General features: G+C 40.4%; 1 protein-coding gene across 1 annotated transcript in view; it reads right to left on the reverse strand.

Moving 5' to 3' along the window:
* Positions 1 to 7,556: 7,556 nt before the first annotated feature.
* PTPN2 (protein tyrosine phosphatase non-receptor type 2) overlaps positions 7,557 to 18,652 on the reverse strand; it is a 58,560-nt gene continuing 47,464 nt past the window's right edge. Inside the window, exons 9-10 of the mRNA XM_069957806.1 lie at positions 17,660 to 17,761; positions 7,557 to 7,923 (exon numbers count right to left, since the gene is read on the reverse strand). Coding sequence (XP_069813907.1) covers positions 7,902 to 7,923; positions 17,660 to 17,761 — 124 coding nt within the window. The 3' untranslated portion in view covers positions 7,557 to 7,901. The remainder of the gene's footprint in view (positions 7,924 to 17,659; positions 17,762 to 18,652) is intronic.

Below are 18,652 nucleotides of genomic sequence, written 5' to 3' on the forward strand. Positions count from 1 at the left end.
TGGGAAAACCCAAAAAGTTATGGCTGTCTTAATGCGATGACTCCACTTCAAGCAGTACTTAACACTACAATAGGCTCAGTTCTTGGGCTAGTACACAGTGCAGCTGAGTTGCCCAAACTGCACATGGATTATTGCTAATTCCAGTGGATATGCAACTCGATGTCACGGCATGCACAGCTAGTTTGGCACTGTCTGCTCCTGCCCTATAGGAATGATCACCACAATGTACCTTGACATAGAGTTATGCACAAGAGGCCTGTGGTTTAGCTACTAAAACAGCACAGTTTGCCTTTAGCAAAACTGACATTGTGGTGACTGGACAGCATACTTCCTTTCTGGTAAAAGCTCAGAGTTTTTAGTTTTTTTTTTAATTTATTGGCTAAATAATTGCACAACGACTATGCAGATCATTACTCAGAATACTTCTCAAAATAAATCATGAACAAAAGAGAACAGAAACCAGTGTGATGTTATGATTTTCAAACAAAATTCCCACGTCAGCAAAAATATTTCACAGTGGTCGTGACCACAGGAAGAAAAGGCAGCAGTGGTTAGCACTTTAAATGACATCTGTATAAGAAAAAAAAAAATCTACTTATTCAGGATATTGTACATGGCATACTGTAAGTAGCAGTTACCTCATAATGTATATAAATAGGCCCTGCCACTCAAACAAATATTACCAACACGAAAATGTATCTCATATCCACAGAATAAGGGATAAGAACTGATCATTGAGCTGACCTATGGAGCCTCTAACCATTATGGAAAATGAAGGAAAGTTGTTCACGAAATGGCAACCTGTGTGCAGCCAGAACTCCCATTATTCTCTATAGGGTTTTCAAACATTGCAGAGGTCATCTTTCACTATTGGGCAAGAAATGGACAGTGGTGTCAAGTAATCCGGAATTAAAATGGCCACTGACTGAATGGGACAATATCTTTTTCGCTTGGGCTCATGTATTACTAAGATGTAGGGTATATGTAGAAACTAATCTTTCTATGAGGTGTGTGTCTTTTTTAACAGTGGCATATTATGGCCTCATATGACAACAGCACCTGCACTGTATGAAATCTGTCATAACACAGTTTTACAAAAGACTGCACATGGTTAAATACCAAGCATGTGATTGAGTACCAAAACAACATTTCCTCAAAAATATTGGTTAAAAACAGAATTGTTATTGTGGGAAAAGTTTTCTGATGACCCAGTTTTGCTGCCAAATATCCCTAATTCACAGTGCCAAAATTCAGAAAACTAAATGAAGACTTAGGGTGTGTGCACATGGATTAATTACCGTGGAAAAAGTCCATGCGGAATCCGCTGCTTGTCCCTGCACGCTCCCACTTCCCTCTCCGCCAGCTCCATTCTAGGGTTGGGCAGATTCCGCTGTCCGCCCAAATAATTGAAATGTCATTTCTGACATGTCAGAAATCTGTAGCATATAATCTGTGGCATATAATAGGATGCAGATTATGGTGTTGCAGCAACAGAATCCATGTCAATACAAAATGTGAACAGAGCCTTTAGGTTTCCTGCACATGTGTAACTAAATATACCTTTAAAGTGTCACTGTTGTTTAATTTTCTTTTCAGAAATCAAGTCCAAGTTTGGGGGACTTCTAGTAAAAGTGCACTGATCTCTCATTGAGATCTGTGCTGCATAGATATGGATAGGAATGGATTTCAAAACAGGAGAAATCTCAGGCTTTCCTTTATGACCTGATCTCTGTTTATAGTCTGTATCTGGCTTTGGCTTCAAATCTTTGGCAGATAATCTATCAAATAATCTTTCTGTGTAAATGGACCCTTATATAGCTGTTTTCTTATTGGGACATCATCCAGGCTTTAAATAACAACCTTTAACCCCTAGATTACCTAGGACGTATGGGTACGCCCTTGCAGCCTGTCACCAGAACACCCTGGACGTACCCGTATGTCCTGAGCCGCTAATGTGCTTCGAACGCTCTGGACGGCTCTGCAGCTTTTAAGTGTAAGTGACAGAAGCAGCTCCTGTCACTTACAGATCGGAGGCCCCGATTGCTCTGCCGAACCACCTCCTTGTGATCCGATCGGCGTTCTGCTCAATGAGTCTGCCACAGGCAGGCTCAATGAGCAGATCGCCTATAACACTGATCAATGCTATGCCTATGGCTTAGCAGGGATCAGTGTATGCAATCTAATGACTGCATGTAAAAGTCCCCCAGGGGGACTTAAAATGTGTATTAAAAAAAAGTAAAAATGTTTTTAAAAATATCCCATAGCCCCTCCCCCAATAAAGACTAAAATCACCCCCCTATCTATTATAGAAATAAAACATATATAAACATTATATGCCGTAGTGTGCGTAATGGTCCGATCTGACAAAATATAATTGTCACTTCGTACGAAGAACGGCGTAAACGAAAACGGGAAAAAGCGCCAAAATTGCTGATTTATTTGTTTATTAAAATGTTATTAAATTTATTTAAAAAATCATCAAAACGTCCTATCTACACAAATATGGTATTCATAAAAACTAGAGCTCATGGCTTAAAAAATTACACCCCATACAGCCCTGTTCGTGAAAAACTAAAACCATTATAAGAGTCACAATAGAGCCATTTAAGTAAGAATTAACTGCAAAAAAACAAACAAACTACAAAACATTTTAAAATTTGTGTAATCCTGCATGGTATGGTTGCGTTTGGACTGACCTATAGAATAATGGTATCATGTCACTTTTACTCTATAGTGCATTACGTAGACACAGGAACCCCCCAAAACTTACCATATTGCATTCTTTTTTTCCCATTTCTCCAATTTATATTTTGAGAAATTATATTTTTGGGGTTCTGTCATACATGTTACATGCGTACATGCAATGTTACCTAGAAAGCATGCCAGGGACTTGTTTACATCAGCTGTCTGAAGGGAGGGGGAGGAGGGGGTTGAGAGCAGAGAGGGACTTAACAGCTCTTACAGTTTTTGGAGTCTTTAACCCCTTGAAAGACTTGAAATGCATGGCAGTTGTTCTTTTGTTGATTTCTTGTACTTGGGCTCCCAAAAATCTTAAAAGAATTAAAATAAAACTTGATTTTCTAAATCCATTATTTGGATGCTTGACTACAAGAACCCTTTTTTCATTATGCATAATTACTTTTCTTATTAAAGCATCTGCTTTTGAAACACAGTTTTACACTAGAAATGCCTGTGTTTATTTCCTGGCTGCTGTGCTATAATAGGATTCAATGGAACCTCTCAATAATAAATAGATTCAAAAAATTATTACAGAAATTTAAGAAACTCCACATCTTCTTGACCTTTCTCCATATGATTTAATTTCTATTTTAAATCCTTTATTGTATATTTAAAGGGGTCGTCCATGGACATTTCATACTTGGCTAACTTCCTCTACTTTAGCGAGTGATCTGACATCATATTTAATAATCTGATTAAATATCTGTCTTCAATATCAAAATGAAAATACAGCCCCAATGGAGTTTTGGAGGCAAACAGAAGAATTTCCATTGAACTCTATGGGAAAGAAACGCCACAGTTTGCAGGGGTTTTGCTGTAAAAAAAACACCATGTCTTTCTTTGGGTTTTTTTTTTTTTTTACGTTTTTGCAAAAAAAAAAAAAAACACAGGGATGGGGAACCTTTGGCCCTCCAGCTTGGATATTGTAGTTTTGCAACAGCTGGAGGGCTGAAGGCTCCGCATCCCTGCTCTAAACCACTGAGAAGTTAAAAGACTGCTAGAGTTTTGGGAGCAGAATTGTTCCCTTACTCTTGTTTGCTGTAGGATTCTAGCTGCATAATTGTACTGTTTGATGGATTATTCATTTCATGATGTTCAATATGTTTGTTTGTTTTTTGGTGAAAGGTCTGCACTGCTGGTAGGCCTGTGCAGCAGTGTTCAGCATCAATGGTGCCATTCCAGATGTAGAAGTTGCAAACACCATAGTCACTTATGCAAACACATATCAATAGAAATGCACACTTTTAAATGCACACTTGTGCACCGATAAGCTTCATGGTCCTGCTCCACTTCAGTCCACGGGAGACAGTGGCCATGGTTTCCAAAAAGAATTTAAAATTTAGATTTACCTAAACAGTTTTCCATTGCAAATGATCTTCAGCCCAGAGGAGACAGAAGCGTTCCTAGATTGTGTTGACTCATTGCTTCTTTTATGCATGATACAGCTTTAACTTACATTTGTGGATTTCATAGAAAACTTTGCTCACGGACAATGCTATAGATGTATTAAACTGTGTAAAATAGAAAGCAGTGTAAACTGCCCACAGCAACCAATCACAGCTCAGCTTTCAGCTGAAACCTGAGCTGTGATTGGTTACTGTGGGCAGTTTTTATTTTAACAGTTTGATAAATCTGGCCAACGAGGCTGTGAAATGTCCCAGAATCCTTTGCTATTTCCAGTACAGGATTGTGCCTAATGCAGTTGAAGGCCTGGAGACCATGCACATCCAATGCTGACCATCAGCCTTATCTCATGCACACATTAATTTTTCCAGATTCTCTGAATCTTTGGATATTTCGTGCTGCAGCTAGTGGGATATTCAAACTCTAAAGAACTTTACATTGGGGAACATTTTTCTAAAATTCTTTCACAAACATTAGACACTTTTTTTGCAGACTGACAAATTTCTGCATTTTTAACATTTTTCTTTTTATACCTAGTCATACTGCAAATTGATTTGGTTGTAAATTGCTCCTTCAGCTTTTTTTGTATTAGTACCACTTACTTTTCTAGCCTTTTCACCAGTTGCTGCGATTAAGTTCCATTGTAAATAAAATATGGGTCTTGCAAACTCCTACTTCATATTTTTCTAGGCATTTTAAACAATTTTTTTGGGGAATTGGGGTTATAAAACAATTAAAATGTATTTACAATAAAAGCTAACTTGCCTGTATATGCCCTTACTGGTAAGGAACAGATTGTTGTGTCCACCAATGTAAAACACTCCCATCAGGCACTTTCAACAATTATGCTATGCCTTTCGCCTTTCCTCAGCTGGCTGTTGGATAACGCACCAATCAGAAATAAAAAGTAAAAGATCTCACGTATAAATGCAACAACAGTTGGTGAAAAAAAGTCATATGCACCCAGATATGGTATCTATTAGGGATGGGCAAATTTACACTACTAGCAAAGCACTTCACAAGGCTTGGATGTGGGCATGGCAGATGGCTGCCTTTAAACTCTGTGCAGATCCAGGTGCCTGGAAAAGCTGGATGCAGTCCTGGGAAACTTCTGGTCTCTAAAAATTTATTTTCTTTGGAAAACTGCTTCTAAACGCAAAATCCTAACGTCCTACAATAGCAAAGGCATAAATATCACATCATGCCAGCATAAAGTAGTCATACTGTATGGGTCCTTTTACACTGAGCGATTTTTAACGACTAACGATCGCAAACAAGATGGTTTACCGTTAACCTGAAATCGTTCACCATATTACACAGAACGATAATAGTTAGTTACAATCATTACTATGATAGTTATTGCGCTCGTTACTATGATCAATTATTCCTCCTGATCCCAGAAAAACAATGAATGTGCAATTGCACTGAACGATTAGAGAAAAAATGCGGAACTTGAGCGAACGAATGTGGAATTACAGCAAACGATTAACGATAATTTTAGGTTCAGATCTATATCAACGACATACAAACGATTTTTCGATCGTTGCCTGCAATTAAACAGAACTATTTTTTAAATTCAAACGATTTAACGATTTTCCGCACGATAATCATCCCGTGTAATAGGGCCCTAAATGTGAACTGTTGGCTTACTTGGGTGGCAACACTATCTTTCTTTCATGCATAGATGTTGAAATATAGAACCAGTGCGCCCAGTGCATACAGTCAGGCCAGTGCCCGACATGAAGCGCGGGAACTGGGCACCACCGCTGATCTGCTAATGTAAAGGAAAAAACACGATCTACCTAATGGGACATTCGCTTTAAGTAAAACACCTCAAAGTTATGACTGTATAAGGCTATTTTAGTACTGCAGCATTTTCACTAAAATGATGCAGTGCTGCAATAGTACTGCAATGAAACTGAAATGGATGAACCCCAGTTGTTAACGTTAATGTATGTTCATTATCATAGCTATATTATCCACGAGTGCCATTTAATGTTTATCAAGTAATTCAAGTCACCCCATATTTATTCTAAAAGTTCTGTTTAGGGTCTGTTCACATGTACAGACTTGCTGCGTATTTATCTCTGTGAGTTTCTCGCACATCAATCCACAGTGATACTGACTGCTATCAAGTCAATGTATGTGTATTCTCACTGCATGTTTGGTGCGATTGTTACATGCGAGTTTTGATTTTCACATGTTTTTTTTACAGGCGAGCTCAACACCACAAAAAAACGCAGCTACTTTCATGCTTGTTTGATGCGAGTTCTATGCGAGTTTTACGCAGCGAGTCTGTGGGTGTGAACAGACCCTTAAACAGAAACTCAGTCCACTATAGCCTTTAATATTAGGGCTTTACAGTAGTCTTACTAACCATCTTGCTAAACTAATATTAATAGACGTGGTCTATAAATGTAGGGATAAGTAGTTAGTATCGTGCTATATCCTTAGGATAATATAAACTGCTTAACTTTGTTTTATCTGAGACGAGTTGTCTCAGAAAGAGCTGCCAACTACTGACTGAGCCAGGGCACCTCTTGGCTTTTTAGGTTATTCTTCAGGAGAACCCTTTTTTCCTGACTGCAGTTTTTTCCAGGATCTTATCTAGGATTGGGATGAATTAATTATTCTTTAAAAGGGAATAGGACAAAGCTTGTTGTTTGTTATTTTAGCTCCTTCCAAAGCTTAAAGTGCATCTGTCTCCCCCAAAAGCATTAGCACACCACAAACAGTGTCACAGAGGTCTTGATGAGCGATACTAGTAATACCTTCCCTTTTGCTGTGTACTTTTAATCCTGGAAAAGTTATAGTTTTATTCTTCATAGTGTGCAAGGCAAGTGTGGCCTATTTGATACTTCAATGCAAAATTAAAGAACATGACAACAATGCAGGTTTGACAACGGATGGCAGAACAACAACGATCAAGCTTTAGCCTCTAGAGGATGTGTAAGTGCGTCTCAAATTAGAATTTCTTCAAAGTTTTTTTTTTTTTTCAGTAATTCAATTCAAAAAGTGAAACACCTATATTATATAGTTATTACTGAAATAAAACACTAGAAAAAATTACCGCTGTTTGTAATGACTTCACTTTTTGAATCACTGAAAAGAAAAAAACAACAACAAAACTTTATGATATTCTAATTAATTGAGATGCATTTGTATATCTATGCAGTGGGATGGGAGGTAAGCATCAGTTGCCCCCCTGATGACAAGAGAAAAAAAAATATAAACAGGGCCTTAAACCCCAACCCCATTACCATTATTTGCTTTTCCCTCCCAATTTTGTGCAATATTGGAAAGGAAAAGATACAGCAAAATGGTGTAAAGTGATCACTGACAACTAAAAAAAAAAAAAAAGCTATGTTTGTTAATCTGCAGTTGTGAAAAATTTGCCAATAAAAGTAAACACATAATTTTAAAAAAATATTTAATGCTGCCAAAAAAGTATAAAAATACAATGTGGATGGCAGAATGATATAAAGTACATTTCTGATGTATCTTACATATGTTTGTAAAGTACATGCAATAGAAAACACTCGACAGATAATGAAGTGGACTCAGTTCTGTAAAGTTTCATGCTGGTGATGCTCTTTACCCTCTGGATGGGAGTAGTTTACGCGGTAAACAGATAACACAATGAGGTCAGCTCATTATTGAAACCTCACATTTGCTCCTGAAGAGGGTTTCATGTCTTGCTTTGCATGTCAATGGTTTCGCAGAATAATTGCTGTAGAATAGTCACAAGCCATGGAGATTTAGGTGTCGAGGAGCCTCGGCCTATGACACAATGCAAAACAAAATGACCAATTCAGTAACATATGAAAAATAAAATGAAAAAGGCTGCAAAAATAAAGCAACCCATGTTCTTCCTTGAATAAAACATAAAAGATTTAATATAACAAGGTAAATAGACATCTGCTACCACCATACAATATCCTATGTTCTCACAGTTATATATCGCAATAGGCTCTAACCAATGACCATTTTACATTAAGCCTAGCTTCACACGTAACGTATCGCAGCTGATTTTCAGATCCGCAGCGGATTTTACAGTGCGGATTTAATGCTGTGTTCATTCATTTTGTCAAATCTGCTGCGGATCTGCAGCTGAAATTACGGCATGGTTGAAGCTACCCTAAGAGTAAATGCTTTACTTGCTGGTTGCCTTTGGATACTGTAGAGTGTTCTAAAATAGCTTAGCTGTCACCTGTTGGAGCACCCACTGTTCAGTGCTCCTTAAACATTCGAAGGCCAAAAGAAATCCTTATGAATATTTAGATGTGAATGGTTTAAAGTCAGCACTAAGTTAACCAAAATAAATGCAAAGTTGCCTTACATTTAACATAGAGATGTCTAATAGTGGAAATTGGAAAATTAAAAAGTGTACTGCGTCTAGATAAAATGATTATAGTGCAGTGAAATTGTTACTTTGATTTTCAGTTCAGCTGTGGTCTGCCCTCCTGGATGCTCATCTCCTAGGCACCTATTGCCAGTACCGGACCCAGTATCATGCAATATAATGCGATTCTTGGGACTTACACTTACCACAAGTGCTATGCTACGGAGTAGGATGCTCTGTCTCCTAATGCACAGTTATGCTGCACTATAATATTTTAACCTAGAATTACAGGTATACTTTAACAATTGTGATACATACAATGGAAATTGATTATACTGACCTTTGTTCGAAAGAGCTACATTTCATATTAAACTTCACAACTCAAGGCTGTATTACACGGCACAATATTGAGGAGGAAGAGAGCGCCGACCTGTCAGGTCAGCACTTGCTTCCTCCTTGTTCCCAGCTCACTGCCCGTGGTATCACACGCACAGAAAGAGAGTGGGAAGGGTCACAGGGAACTGCCCGGATTGGTCCTTCGATCATCTAGGTGGCCCCATGAAGTCAGTGGCAGTCTGTTGCTGCAGCCGCTCCTATTGCGCGGAGCGATGTGCAGCACATCGTCACTGTCTTTATCGTGATTTTTCAACATCATGAAAAACCATGATCAGCAGACATTGTCCACTTCAGCTGATAGCAGTCTTTTAACATGCGCTATTACACCAAACAATTATCGACAGGGGCAGTTGCTAACTGGCCAAGTACGGCTAATAATTGTTTGGTGTAATAAGGCCTTAAATCCTACTATCTCAAAGTGATTAAAATAGGAAATGGTAGAAACGTTGACAATGATGCTACATTTCTCCACCATTTTGCCAAACCCTGTGTTGTCATATACAGCTAACATATTTGCATCCATTGGTTTCCTGAGTCTTAAAGTGACACTATCACCTCCTTTTTGCATTCTGACATCTCTACACAGGTGTAAAGGGTAAATTTAGCTGTTTTGATACCTTATTTTATATCACACGTCATGGTGCTTGTTCAAGTAAAAAGTCATCTTTTATCAAATGCAGATTGTGTTAAGTGGACGGGGCCTCGTGACATTAACATCACTTAGCCCCGCCCACAACGTCACAGTTGGCCCTCACCGGCCATTGGAACAGGCTGGCCAAAAGGTCTAGACCCCACCCCCTTTACGTCGACCAACCAATGGGCGTTATGGGCGGGGCTAAGTGGCGCTAATACGGTGGGGCTAAGTGGCGCTAATACGGTGAGGCCACGCCCACCTTAGGGTATATTCACACGGGCGGGCTCGCAGCGAGATTCTCGCTGCGAGCCCGGCAGGTCCTGTCAGTTCCCATAAACTACATACTTGCTGCGGTCTAAATGACCGCAGCGAGTATGTAATTATACCGCCCTTAACCCCTTCTGCTCCCGCCGGCTCCCCCGCTGTAAGCAGCATACATTACCTGTCCTTGCTGCACGGGTCCGGCGTCCTGCTCTCCCGTCCGGGCAATCAGTGGCTCCGGCTGGGCAACACACTAATTGGCCAGACGGGAGAGCAGGACGCCGGACCCGTGCAGCAAGGACAGGTAATGTATGCTGCTTACAGCGGGGGAGCAGAAGGGGGTTAAGGGCGGTATAATTACATACTCGCTGCGGTCGTTTAGACCGCAGCAAGTATGTAGTTTATGGGAACTGACAGGACCTGCCGGGCTCGCAGCGAGAATCTCACTGCGAGCCCGCCCGTGTGAATATACCCTTATACAATCTGCAGTTGATAAAAGGACATTTTTTACTTGAACAAACACCATGACGTATTATATGAAATAAGGTATGAAAAATGCTAAATTTACCCTTTACACCTGTGTAGAGATGTCAGAATGCACAAAGGGGGTGACAGTGTCACTTTAAAGGGGTACTCCAGAGAGGGGGAAAAAAAAGTATTTAAATGAATTGCTGTCAGAAAGTTATACAGATTTGTAAAGTGCCTCTATTTAAAAAAGAATTCTCCAAATCTGTATATCATCCTGACACCTCTGGAGCATACCTTTAGTGACATATATTCAGTAGGGTGACATGTCAGCATTGTCAGTTTGTTACCATAAAGAAACAGATTTATAAAAGACCTGAAGACCCAAAACAGTAACAAGACTATTTGCAAAGTTACTTTTTTTTTTTTTTTTAATTCTAATCTACCTTTAAGAATTTGTTACATGCAATAAAGTAGATTCATAAGGATATATGTTCTGATCCTTTGGAGGAAAAAAAGTTATTTTTCTCCGTCCAAACCTAAAGCTGGCCATACACAATAGATGTCAGCAGAATCCAATACCAGCTTAAAGAATTCAGGGCAGACCCTTTTTTTTTAAGCAAGTGCTGGGGTTGGAAAGATAAAAGAAATAACATGCTGAGTGGCCCTCACACGCAGGAGTGTAGCTAGGGTTCACGGGGCCCCATAGCAAAAAATTATCAGAGGTTATCAGTGCAGTGAAGCAGAGATCTCTGTCTTCTGCTTGTTAACCCTTTTTTTGTGTTGCAGCATGTAAGTAAACATTGGGACACTTAGGGTCCTATTACACGGAATGATTCTTAACAATTGACTAACAATAAAAAAAAATCGCAAACGAGATTGTTTATCGTTAACCTAAAAATCGTTCACCATATTACACAGAACGATAATCGTTAGTTACAATAGTTACTACGATTGTTATTGCTATCGTTACTATGATCGTATACTCCTTCTGATCCCAGCAAAACAATGGGCAATGTGCAATTACACTGAACGATTAGTGAAAAAACTTGGAACTTGAGCAAACGAATGTGGGATTACAGCGAATGATTAATGATAATTTTAGGTTCAGATCAACGACATACAAAACGATTTTTCGATCGTTGTCTGCAATTACATAGGACGATTTATCACTTAAATACGAACTATTTTATGATTTTCCGCATGATAATCGTCCCTTACACGCTGCAGTACATAAGGGGTTAAGCAGAAAGACACCAGCTCTTACCTTCTCTCCTGGGCCCCCCTCCTGCAGGGGCCCCATAGCAACTGCCTACCCTGCCTCTATGGTAGCTACGCCACTGCTCACACGTCACAACCCGGGTCCCCGATCAGACCAGAAGGTGGCTTGGGACCAGAGCAGCAGTATGCAGCCACCAGCATTGGGGCGGGGGAGGTAAGAGCATTTCTTTTAACCTCTCCAGCGCTTAAAAAAAAAAAAAAAAAAAAAGTAGGGCCAAACTTCTCCTTTAATTCTTCAACAATTGTATGTGTCCTAAGCTTATTTGATTACAACATGAAGAAAAAAAAAAATCAAAAATACAGATAAATTCATCAAAGCATGCTCCCCTCTCCCCACTAAGATCATGGTACAGGCTTTGCCAAACAAAGCATGTATTTGAATGGTGAGGAAGAGAGAAATATGAGTACAGCCAGCTTTGGTTCTAATGAAAGGCAAGAACAAATGTAGGCGTTTTGTTATTAGAATTATTGTGGAGTCACAAGGATTTTAAAAGCAAGAACAATCCTGTCTTTACTAATACTTTCATGCACGGCACCATTCTGAGAGTGAGCGCTCAGCAGTGACTAACTAGTCTGTGCCAGAAAACATAGGCTTTTGGCTCCAGGTAAAACTAACAGAGAGCAGAGGCTGGAGGGAGAAGGGGGTTCACAGACTGTCTAGAATACATGCTCCCCTTAGGCATTCAGTCTTTGGTTGCAAAGGAATATAAACCCACAAAGATCTGCTTAGTTACTCTGCCTTTTTTTCTTTTGCTTTTACCAGAGATCAGGTTCTAATACTACATCCGATTATATGCATTTTCTTGCATGCAGCGGTTACCTACATCCTGGTACCAATGTAACCAAGAACAAACAACACAGACAGCTCATGTGCTTGTAAGTCATTTATTGTTTTCTGAATACAAAATAAAGTGGAAAAGTATAACATGGTCCAAACATTTACAGAGGAAGACCTGCAGGAGTATTGCCCAGGAAGAGTTAGTATAGTTCAGTGGCAGATGCTCGGATACTGTTGTACTATATACTCTACTACTCTCAGGAGCCTCCACGTGGATTATTTTAATGCCTTTTTGGTACAAGGGCCTTCTGACAATACAATGATCATTAAACACCCCCCTTCTAGGACCCTGGTGATCAGATGTAAACACTGCATATAGTTTATGTTCACATCGAGCAGTACATTTTTTTTAATTAAAATGGAAACTATTCTGTCTGGGTTTGTGGGAATCTGCAATGTTTTGGCAGAAAGCCTTCACCAAATTATATTTGTTGTGTATCTGAGGTGGGGCGGGGGTACGTAGGGAGCCCATGTGAAACCACAGCATTTTGTCAACAATACATCACAATGGGGAAAATTTGAAACATTGCAGTGCAGCGTGTCCACCCCATGTGAACGTCAGCTAAATGTTAATAACTCTGCAGTTGCATCACATTAAAAGTATTACACGGTGCCTAATTATATCAATGGGATGTTTGTGTAAAGCAGGACAGGTCCCCCAGATGAGACGCTCTTGTAACTGCTCTGTATTCTAGCCAAGTGAGGAGGACCTTGAACAGGAACCACCCTCTGATAAACTGAAAATACATTAATATGGTATATAAAAATGGGGTCTCTACACAACCCTTAATGCTTTACGTAACAAGATTCAGAGTAGTCCATAATAAAGGGCACACATCCAATTTAAAAATACTAAGAAACCATGATTAAACCATGTGGTCCACGACAACACACTGTTCTCTATATATGAAATAGAGGGTGGATAGCGCAAAAGCAAATACCTCGCAGTTTTTGATAATAGCTAATAAATTTACAATCAAACTAAGCTGCGTGTCAACTGATTCACTTACATGTATCCATGCTGCATATAGTGAACAACAATCAAACATAATATAAAAGTGATCCTGCTCAGCTACCATAGAGTGCCCTACAACTCATAAGATCGGGTTCCAAATACTCAATATTACAAGAAAAACAAACAAACATACCACCTACAACTTTGGTCCAAAATGAACATCAATGTTTGAAGCATAAAACCCCAAAACACACACAAGAATTAAAGGGAAGCTGACAGCCGGCTCATCTTCAGCAGCGCAGCATTTCAAAGCGAGACAGCTGTCAATCATTGTGGAGGAGGCAGGGAATGGCTGGAGAGTGGGACGGGTGCAAACAGTGTCACAGACCTGTCTCTGTGACCCTATCAGTGCAAATTAAAGAGAATTTTTTACAAAATGTCAGATTACAGAACAGCACTAAAGGCAACTATCCAACGCAGCAGGAAGCTGACAGAATAGACATATGGATGGTTTTTCTTTAACATGTACTTATCATGGGGACATATCAAAAGTTTTGATCAGTCAGGGTCTGAGTGTTCAGACCTGTACAGTTCGGGAGAATGACCGGGGAGAGGACAAGGCTGCAGTGCGTCTTCTCCCCGCTCTATGTTAGAAAAAGAGTCAGGCTCCATAGAGCTCCATTATAAGCCTGACTCTATTTTTCTAACACAGAGCAGGGAGAGGATGCACTGTCCTCTTCCCAGTCATTCCCCGATCAGTACAGGTCTAAACACTCACACTATGACACGTAAAAAGTTTTTTGAAACGACAGGTACACATTGAGGGTAGCTTCACACGTACCGTATCGCTGCGTTTTTGGTGCGATTCTTACATTTTGATTTTAACATGAAAATCACGTGAAAATCAAAACTTGCATGTAAAAAAATCGCACCAAACACACAGCGATAAATACGCAGCGATACGGTACGTGTGAAGCTACCCTAAGACTGTAAGTGAAATACAGAACACACAAGCTATCAGGCCACTAGCTTAGCTAAAGAAGAGGCCACAATTCTGTATAACAGTTGGGGTATGTTCACATGATACAGGGAAATATGTTCCTGCAATATCCTGCACCAACACCACCACAGCACTGGTGAACATACCCTAACAAGACAGGGGAGAGGCAGTCCCTATAATCTGACTTCTAGTTATGATATTTCCTCTGAAATTAATGTAACCAGTAAAACAGAACAAACCACCTGGTATTAATCTAGCTGAACTGGAACATAGCTGAGAATTCACAGACGTTTCCCTAACGACAATGATGGTATATCCACTCATGGAACTCCCCATCTGTGTACCAAAATGATTCAACTGGATGTGCAGCAAACCATATACAGAAGTTTGCTCAGGAGCTTTACTGTAACAAGACGGAAACATCACTACTAAGAGATTTATATCCACTTGATAGATCAACAATGCTGGGCTTGCCATACACATTAGATAGGTGTCTGTCAAATCCATAGATTTCTGCTGGTTTAGCCTGACTCTCCGCTGATGGCAGATTGGTGAAAGAACGTTCAGGCATATTGGATTTCAATTATCTAATCCTTTTGTTCTACAGAAGATGAGCCGCCACTGTAGGATCCTGGCAGCAGCTTTCCTATCAATAGGGGCAGCTTTAGGGTCCTATTCCATGGGCCGAGGAGGGCCCGATCAACGATGTAAACGAGCGGCGATCTGCTAGATCGCCGCTTGTTTACTGGGCCTATGCCACGGCCCGATGATCATTGAGCAAAGGCTGCAAGGACATCATTACCGATGTCCTTGCAGCAGCAGTAATACATTACCTGTCCAGGCTTCACCGCACTGTATTCATCCCAGGGTCCCGCGCTCTTTATCTTCTGAATGGCCGGTCAGCTGACAGGCCACACTCAGCCAATCACAGGCAGCGGCGGTCCCGGCCTGTGATTGGCTGAGCGCTCCGTCAGCTGACCAGCCATTCAGAAGATAGAGCGCGCGGGACCCTGGGATGAAGACAGCGCGAAGAAGCCTTGACAGGTAATGTATGATGATGATGCTGCTGCTGCTGTCAAATAGTCAGTCGCCCGCCGCGCACCGCTATTCAACCGTAGCGATGTGCGGTGGGGGAACAATGATTTTAGGTCTGGCCCTAAATGAACGATCAGCCGATGACACGATCATCGGCTGATCGTTCTCTCTATTTCACCGAACGATAATCGGCCGAATCGGGCCAAATGGGGCCGGTCCGGCCGATTATCGTTACTGTGGAATAGGGCCCTTAGAGACAGGAACACCCTTGTGTTAATGATATAATGGTCATACTAATGAATGATACATCTCACAAATTGACTAATCAGCAAGAGAGCACTGCTCACCATTCCCGAGAAAGAAAAGGGGGTTTGTGACATATCCTCCTATGTCCACACTCTGTATATAAGCATACCATATGTATATATTCAGTTTTAGGGCAAGAGGGCAACATTTGCTGAATTAATAGATGGGAACCCATCCTTTTGCCCACTGCCCCCAACCGTAATACACAGTTAAAGGAGTACTCCGGTAAAAAAAAAAAAAATCCACTAAATAACACACATTACAACGTTATACAATATTATAATATGTGTTATTTATGTGAATGGCCCCCTTCCCGATGCTTGACCCGGAAGTGTAATATTGAACACTCACAATCACTGTTGACCCCTTCCGGATGGCATTTTTGGACGATTATGTCACTCTTCAGGAGGCCGGCCTGGCCGCTCCAGCCCTCCCTCATGCCGACCCCCACCAGCGTGTCATCAGCCACTCAGCCACGATTGGCTGAGCATAACAGAAGACATCAGGGGCTACAGCCAATGACTGCACTGATTTGCTGTTCCGCACTTGCGTCCTGAAGTGTTCGATAATACACTTCCGGATCAAGCGTTGGTGGTGGGGGGTGGAAACATGGGGAAGGGGGCCATTCACATAAACAACACATGTAATGTGTGTTATTTGGTGAAAAAAAAATTTCACCAGAGTACTCCTTTAACTTGTGTAGACTAAAACTTCTACATTGTAGTATGTCATATACAGTATGCAATTATGGGACTTTCTAGTAAAGGATATATTTTATACAGAAATCATAATGTCATGATTTTATAGTAATGAAGCTCTGCAGCGTCTAGTCAATAAAAAAACGTAATGAGTATAAAAGAAAGGGATTTAAAAAAAAAAAAAAAAAAAAAAAAGACAGTCAATCCTGCCACTGTACAACAGCCTTCATGTAGCTATAAATCTATTAAATATATAGCCTAAAGCAACATTATTTCCAGAGGTCTCCACCATCCTCATCAGCGATTGATGGCCTATTCTGAGGAAAAGCCATCATCACATTCTTTCCTAGAAAACCCCATCTAGCATAGTTTAACTTGGGAGGGCTCATAAGGTAATTTTTTTCCCCGCAAATACATTCATTTAGCAAAATTGTTTTCTTCTGATACACTGCTCTTTCCCTCCCAATACTGACAGCTCTTTGTCTAGGTTACAGACCACCACTCTGCTCTAAAAGCAGTGATCTGGCTGGTGTATATATAGATATAAAGTAGACATATAGAGGTTAGAGATGAGTGTATAGGCATGTGTGTCTGCAAAAAATAATAAAGATGAGAACAAACAAGATTTATAATAATAAACCATACTTTCAAACAGAGTATTGCAGGCTACCAGTCCCACATTAAGCAGCAACATGTGACTGACATTATTTTTGAGGTCTTGCTTTGTGTACTCTATAGTGAAAAGGGAGAACTTCTACAATTTTTGTTACCAAGGGGGGTCTTCAACTGTAGAACAGATGGTACCACCTTACCAGACTGCACACTTTTACAAATGTGATACCCTGAGTAGTCCGCATAAAAGCTACAATGTAATATCTGGTCAAATATTTTCACAATATTTGGTATAATTATGCTAAACCAACATAACAGAAAAACATACAAATGTACCTTTTTCCCTTACCAAAAAAAACTATATATTTATTATTTTTTTTTACACACACATACATACACACACACACACACACACACACACACACACACACACACCTTCAATGAGGAACCTCCTGAGATGGCCTTAAGACCAGACAGATTGTATCCTTTTGTAACCACTCACCATCTCTCAGGAGTAAAGTCTGTCCCAGTGACAGCACCCAGGATTTATTGTAGGGTGTTCATAGCCCACCCTCACAAGCACCAAATTATATGGACAGTCAAAGAGAATAACATTTCCAACAGACATAAGCTCCAGTTAATAGGATTGAAACCAATCCAACTGGAATGAGATAAGGTTTCCAGAATAACCACCTTTTTCTTTTTCGTTCCGCTTCATTCATCTTTTGCTTCATCTTTTGCACTTTATGTGCAGTGCTTGCTTTCCTGACATCTCGGGCTCGTCTCTTAAGTGAACTGAAATATAAATATATTTAGGTTACAGTACAGTGGCATCAGTACAAAATAACAGCTAGCATATCTTACAGTCAAAGTCCATATCAAGTTCTGGTGTCACAAATTTCAGCATTGTAACTGTACGGTGCAGGATCAGGGGAAGGGGACAACAGGCATAGCTAACAGCAGCTGGCACCAGGGCCGTATTTATCACTAGGGACCCATGGTCCGGTGCCTCGGGCAGCACCAGGGAGCAGAGGAAAGGAAATAACTTTTTTGTTGTTATTTTTTTTTAGTCTTCCACCTCCTGTTCAGACTTGCCAATAAATCTGGTGTCTTTTCGAAGGAAGGGGGGGGGGGGTATGGTGGTATTGGTCTGGTGTGGTGGTGTTATCAAGTCACAGTATGGCGGTATTGGTAGTTTCTGGTTTAGCGGTGTTAAATGTGCCGCCTGGAGCTATATTACCTACCAATCCTGTGAGAATTCCTTCACACAATATGCAGACTGCTCTAATCATTGATTTAATGTGGAAATTTGTTTATGTTTTAAGCAATAAAAACCATGAAAAACGCGTTTCTACATGTAGAGAGATGTAGGAGGCCAAAACCAGGCTCCTATTTCTTCCCCAGTAGTCACGTGCTGTTACCAGGATTATTGGCCATACACCTATTGGTTACCATATGAGGGTCTGGCTTCGGCTGCATGTGGTGACATACAGTAAATGTGGGAACGTGGCCCAAGACTGATCAGATATCAATATGATGTCCAAAAACTAGAAAATCATGATGCTAATTGGAGAGTAAAGATGGGGCGTCTTCAAGTTTAGTGCCTAGGAAAGAAGCAGCTGGTGATACGGCCGTGGCCGGCACGTGCATCAAATGACGCTGTTACGGATATAGCGCCATGTTAGT

This window comes from Dendropsophus ebraccatus, chromosome 2 (assembly GCF_027789765.1).
Source record: "Dendropsophus ebraccatus isolate aDenEbr1 chromosome 2, aDenEbr1.pat, whole genome shotgun sequence".
Taxonomy (NCBI): Eukaryota; Metazoa; Chordata; class Amphibia; order Anura; family Hylidae; genus Dendropsophus; species Dendropsophus ebraccatus.